At 39.0% G+C, this 6,223-nt stretch overlaps 1 protein-coding gene across 1 annotated transcript; it reads right to left on the bottom strand.

The window, feature by feature from the left end:
* Nucleotides 1–1,598: 1,598 nt before the first annotated feature.
* On the bottom strand, nt 1,599–3,743 carry LOC142354019 (uncharacterized). Its single transcript, XM_075406280.1, has one exon. It carries the CDS (start codon nt 3,587–3,589, stop codon nt 1,679–1,681), a length of 1,911 nt encoding a protein of 636 aa, XP_075262395.1. The 5' UTR covers nt 3,590–3,743; the 3' UTR covers nt 1,599–1,678.
* Between the last annotated feature and the right edge of the window lie 2,480 nt (nt 3,744–6,223).

Genomic DNA, 6,223 nt, shown 5'->3' with positions numbered 1-6,223 from the left:
CAGGGCCGCATATGTTGGCTCAGTGTTAGCTTCTGATGACTTGGTTCAGAAAATTACAAACCAGCGCGCTTCAGATAATGAAGTTTTTAAAGAACTCTATGCAAGCCTTGAACCTTTCAACTTGACCTCCTACTCACAGAAGAAAATACAAGAAGCTATAGATACTGACAAGTTTTCGGAGTTGCTAAGAAGTCAGTCGTCAAAAAGGGAGGAAGCAAGACTACAATCACTCTGTTTGCCTCAATCTGGCGCATGGCTTGCGGCACCACCAGTTCCTGCCTTAGGTCTCCATCTTAGTCCCTGTGAATTTCAAATTAGTGTCAAGTACAGACTAGGGATTGCAGTTTATGAAGGTGAAAGAAAATGCCCTTATTGCAGGTCTGGAATCCTTGACATTTTTGGCGACCACGCCGTCATCTGTCACGGAAGAGGGGATGCAATTTCACGGCATGACCGGATTCGTGACCGCATTGCATCAGCTTGCTCAGCAGCTAACTTATCACCAGTCCTGGAACAACGGAACCTTATTGCTGGAAACAGTTCTCGCCCTGGCGACATATTTCTTCCCTCATGGAAGTCAGGTCGTCCAGCTGCTCTAGACGTCACCGTAACTTCTCCACTGCAACCAAACATTATAAATCATGCGGCAGAGAGGTCTGGTTACGCGATTGAAGCAGCCGAAGAGCGAAAGTATGCTCAACATGAAAATAGTTGCTCTGAACAAGGAATTTTGTTTGTTCCTCTTGCTGTTGAGTCATTGGGTGGTCTGTCAGTTACTCTCAAGAAAACGTTAATGCGCATAGCAATGTTAGCTGATAGCAGGAATTATCAGTCACAAGGACATGCTATCGCTTTCGATAGACTGGCTCAGTCGGTTTCCGTTGTGATTGTACGAGGATCGGCTACAATGTTGCTTGCACGAGTCCCGTAATCCCGACCTTCGAATTGTTTTTGGGCAAATTCTTTTTGGGCAATCATTGTGAACAGTGGAGTGATTTTAGAGGTGTCACCCAATGAGAGGGGACCTTCGCTTTTATAAGTACTGTCTCACCCAATGAGCGGGGAGAACATAAATAATTTTCAAGAGTTCAGTGAAGATTGAAAAGAGAAGAATTCTGAAATTTAAGGAAAAAGACCGAAAGAAAAAGAGAGCGATTGGGAAGAATGAAGAAATCTTCAACAAAACAAACACTTCCTTATTTGAACTTTTAATGATCAAAAACTTGATTCCGAATCAAAGTTTGATAACAAAGATTAGTAATTAATGAATATTAGCGTGCACTGGTTGCTTTGTAAATAATTTCCGCTAGCATTTAATTGATAGTTAGTTGGTATCGGCAGTTTCGGCACTCTTAAACATCGGCATAATATTACGTCGGCATAGTTATACGTAATTTAAATGAAATTAAATTTCATTTTTCTACAAAGTACTGAATACCATGCTAGGGAATAAAAATCCAGCTTTATTGCAACCGTTTAGTCCAGAAACATAGCTGATGTACTTTTTTTCTTTTTCAATGGTACGGAATGATCAAAAATAACTGAAAGTCCACCAAAAGCAAGATTTGTCTGTTTTATAATTTCTTACGTAATCTCACTACAGGGATACAAAAACGCTTTGAATTTGCTAATGATTCAAGAAATTATTGAATAACAAATTGTAATATAACCATGTTGGTTAATCAAGTTCTTCAATTAGAGTCCGGAATTTTGTCTCATTATTATCTGGCACACTCCAAGCTTCGGCTGGACTTTTTTCATCACTTTCGGATGGACCAGTTTGCGTGTCTTCTGTTAGCTGAATCTTCTGCTCAAAATTAGCCGACCGGCTTGTCAATAAGTTATCAGAGCTACTAACTTCTATCATAATCTTTCCGGGTTTTGCCTTGTGTTCATTTTGAATTTCATCAGATTCTGATGGACTCCTAACAGTCTGTTTACTTGAAAACTCCTCGATCAGAAAATTTGAAGTTTGCGAAGATTGTTTTGAAGGTTTTGTTCCAAACAGCGATTCATTTTCGTCATTCTCAATTTCCGAAGTGTGAATTTCTTCAACGAGTAATTTTCCGTCTCTTCGTATTACGTCATCTGTTGTGTCTCCTTTTTCAACACCTTCGTTCTCCACTTCTTCAAGGTCAGGAATGTCGTCTAAGTTAATGACGTCATTTTGATTGTCGTTTTCTGTGACATCATCGTCATCATTCGTCGTCCAATCAAAATCGTCATCTTCGTCGCGTTCAGTTGCCGAGTTTTCAGGTTTCAAATTTGAGTCGCCACTGCCATTTTCAGCCTCGGCTTTCTTTCGTTTCTCTTCGTAATATTTTCTACGCTGTTCGGATTGGACTTTTATTTTCCGAAGCGCTTCTAACGAATCGTCAATTTTCTTCCGTTCGGCCATCGACCATCTCTCGCGTTCGGCTCTCTCTTCCTCTCTGCCACCCCGAGCCCATGCCTCGGCACAAGCCCTATCTTTCGGGAAAACAGGCCTATCGTCAAGATATCTCAAATTCCGAATCTTAACTGTATAATTTTTCCTATAATTGGCAATTTTTCGTTGCAAAGGATTCCCCATTTGGTTTAGAACTCCAAGCTCGGTCATTTCAGCATAAACTTCCAAAACTAGTTCATCTTCTAGTCGATTATGTGATAAATCCAGAACGCTAATTTTGTGACATTCAACCAAGTGTTCGATATCTTTCTTCGTTTTCAACAGATTGTGCGAAACTTGCAAGTTGTTCAAATTCGGACATTCGCTCAAATTGCGCAATTCGCAGATCATGTTGTTTGACAAGTTTAGGTGGACTAAATTTTTCAAGTGACCAATATTTTCAATTTCGTGAATCAAGTTTTGCTGCAAATACAAAGCTCGAAGTTCGAGTTGGTGGTCTAAGCCCTGAATTTTGTCGAATCCATTCGATTCCAGCCATAAGCATCGGAGTCCGGTGTAACGTTCCAAATTCTCAATTTTCTGGAACCCTTTGAAATGGAGGTACAAAACGTCGTTTAACTCTGGCGTGTTGTACAATTTATGCTCTTTGCATAACTTCTGGATTGCTGGGACAGTCATGCGTGGTCCGGAAAACATACTTTCCAGTTTTTTTGATTCCGGAGGTGAGTCCGTTTTGGTAATTTCTTTATCTTGCTCTTTTTGAACAATTTCCGCCCCAGGAGTTGATGGCTTTTCTTCCAGTTTTGCAACATTTTGTTTGTTGTTTTCCAAATTTATGTTTTCTTGGCTGTTTGACTGGTTTTGCTCTGAAAAATCGTTGCTATCTGAAAACAATATTTCGGTTCGTTTATTCGTTTCATGGTCAATTTGGCCATCAGTTTTTTCGGTTTCTTCGTCTTCCAAACTTTGCTCTTCTTGTTTTTCTTCAAATTTTTGATCTTCTATTTCCGTTTTCTCATCACAAATTTCAGCGTTTTGTTTTACTTGTTCAGTTGTTGCTTCCGTTGTTGAGAATATGTTCACGTTTTCTGCTGGTGTGGGAATCTCTTCAGCTACTGTTGAGTTTTCGGGTTGTTTCTGAGCATTTTGAGCCTGTATTGCTTTGTATTCTTCTTCTGAGAGCTCTTTTACAAATACCATTGCTGCTGTTGATAACTTATAAGAAAGATTCTACTATTGTTCACAATAATTATTCAAGCTGATGTCTTTTTGTAAGGCTACGTTAAACAGTACACATTCAATTTGAAGTGAGATGTATTGTTCTAGAATGTTGTGTTTCAATACAAGTGCATCAAAGCACGTGCGTTTTTATAAATGAGTCAGAAATATTATTATTATACACGACGAACGTGTATAACCACAACACAGTAACATTGTTATTTTTACCTATGTAATAAGGGACATTCAAGCATATATTTAAAACCATTTTACCTCCCCCCCCCCCCCCAAGTTTAGTGCGCATATAAAGTATAGCCCCCTCCCCAAGATTTAGCGGGCGTATGAAGTATAGCCCCACCACTACCCTACACATACTATAATGCATAAGGGGGTATAAAATTCGGGATTTTTTCAGTTTGTGCCCCCCCCCCCCGCCCAGTTACAGATCACGTGTCATTACATAGTAAATCATTATGTTTAAAATATGGCACGTGCGTCTGGGGGTGGCGTTGTAAATAATATGCACCCACTAAGCTTACTATGTAATGGAAAGGGTCCATAACTGGGGGGAGGGGGATGCATAACCGTACTGGGTGAGAGCACGAACAGAAAAGATCCAACAAGTTTATCAAAAAATAATAATTTGAAAAAATTGTACCTGCTGCTGACCTGTTTGATAATTTCCCCGGGAATCAGGTCTTCAATATTCGCCACAACAAAAATTTTAGGGGTCTTTCCTATTATAGCCCCTCACTTTAGTGGTCAGATAACCTATAGCCCTACCCCCAACTATGGTAATTATACCATAATGGGGGGCTATAATTTTTTCGTGGGGGACTATAGTAGGAACGACCCAAATTTAGCTTAAGATTTGTTGAGTTGCTTTACGGGTTACAAAAACACAACTAGTACATTTTCAAGGAATAAATGCTTTCTCAATTACAAGTCATTCTCATAACAGGCGCGCCTTGGGATAAAAGCTGCACATTTCAAGACCTCTTTTAGTTAAAACTTTGGGTCTTCCCATTATAGCCCCCCATGAAGGTAAAGCCCCCATTATGGTATAATTATCATGGTAGAGGGGCAATGGGTTATCTGACCACTAAAATGGGGCTATAATGGAAAAAGAGCCTGAAAAATTTTTATCTTAGTTCGAAGAGGGGATTAAGATTTATTCCATTTTGGCATCCAAGCTTAATTTTTCATGGTTTATGCTTCCTTCAGGCACATGAAATAATATATGCATAGTAACTTACTATAAAACAACACATAATTTGGAAGCGGCTCGTAAAAACATTGGAATGGGGAAAATATTAGAAACAAGGATTGGTTTGAGTTTCGTCAGAGCACTTAACTGGCAGTTGAAAATAACATCTGTAGCTGGCATCTATGCTGTGACTGTCAGATCTGCAGAAATAATAGGACAATTTTCTAAGACGATGACTGGGACGAGAATCCCCTCAGTGAAAACTGTAAATCCCCAACAACAACAACAACAACAACAACAACAACAACAACAACAAAGTTGCGATCGTTAGACACTTAGGATCTTTTCTGCTAGTGCCCCCGCTTAGTTTGGGACCCCCCATTTTATACATGTTTAATCATACTGTTAAAACTAAGTATTTTCAAAAAATGAATTTATTTGAACAATACGCATTTATTAAAAGCTAGCACAGCTATGGTTTGAAAGTATAATGCTTTGCAAGAGAACTTGTTGCATATAAAGTAAGCATCCATAAAAAAATCTGTGTTATATCATTTTTGGTGTTATCAGCTACAATGAGGGCTAAGGGCTCGATTTTTAAAGTTTTTTAAGCAAAATAATCCAAAAGTGACTCCAATCTACCTAGACATTCTTGTTTCAATGAAATGCAAATATCGCTCTTTCAATTCAAGAAAACTTAGTTTTAGGGTCTTCTAAATTAACAGCTCTATAGAGCTGGGGTGGGAAGGGGGCGCTAGCAGAAAAGATCCGAGGACTTTTTCTTCTAGCCCCCTTTCTTAGTTTGCCATCCCCATTTATACATATTTAAACAAACTGTTAAAGCTAAGTAACTTTAAGCCAGAATATATATGAACGTTAAGCAGGCTGTTTTCTGCTATCCCCCCACCCAAGTAAGGGCTGAAAGTCTGCTCATCATACTTTAAACTTACTTTCTCATATTAGCATGGGAAAGTAAACACTGTGTTGAGATTTCTCAATCACTTTTGTAGCTGAATATATATCCCTTGAATGATGCGTTTGAAAAAGTTGATATTTGTAAATCCAAAGGGGGGAGATTACTGGAGTGTATCAAGAATATGGAAGTATCAAGCAAATGAAAAACTGCTCGCACGGTCACGGCTCTATCATTTGACGCAAAGTGTACAAAACTGGAATGATGGCGGTGTCGTGCGTGTTCTTGCAGATTCGAAGTTGGATTGCAAACAGGGACCTGGCTCTAAGGCTCACGTTTGAATTAAGACAAAATTTTGCTCATTTTTTTACACATGGTCCCGTGATTTTGAAGTAATTAACTACTGTAGAAATGAACTAGAAATTGCACATTGCACAGCCGTGGACTTTTCGAATTATATGAGAGAAGTATTCACCTGGTTTGTTGAGAAAAAAAA

The sequence above is a fragment of the Convolutriloba macropyga genome, chromosome 15 (assembly GCF_964194025.1).
Source record: "Convolutriloba macropyga chromosome 15, txConMacr16.3, whole genome shotgun sequence".
NCBI classification, from domain to species: domain Eukaryota; kingdom Metazoa; phylum Xenacoelomorpha; order Acoela; family Convolutidae; genus Convolutriloba; species Convolutriloba macropyga.
The sequence above is the reverse complement of the archived record's forward strand: the minus strand, read 5'-3'. Positions and strand labels throughout refer to the sequence as shown.

Coding starts and splice junctions, on each gene's coding strand:
- LOC142354019 (XM_075406280.1), bottom strand. CDS start 3,589: ATGGTATTTGTAAAAGAGCTCTCAGAAGAAGAATACAAAGCAATACAG.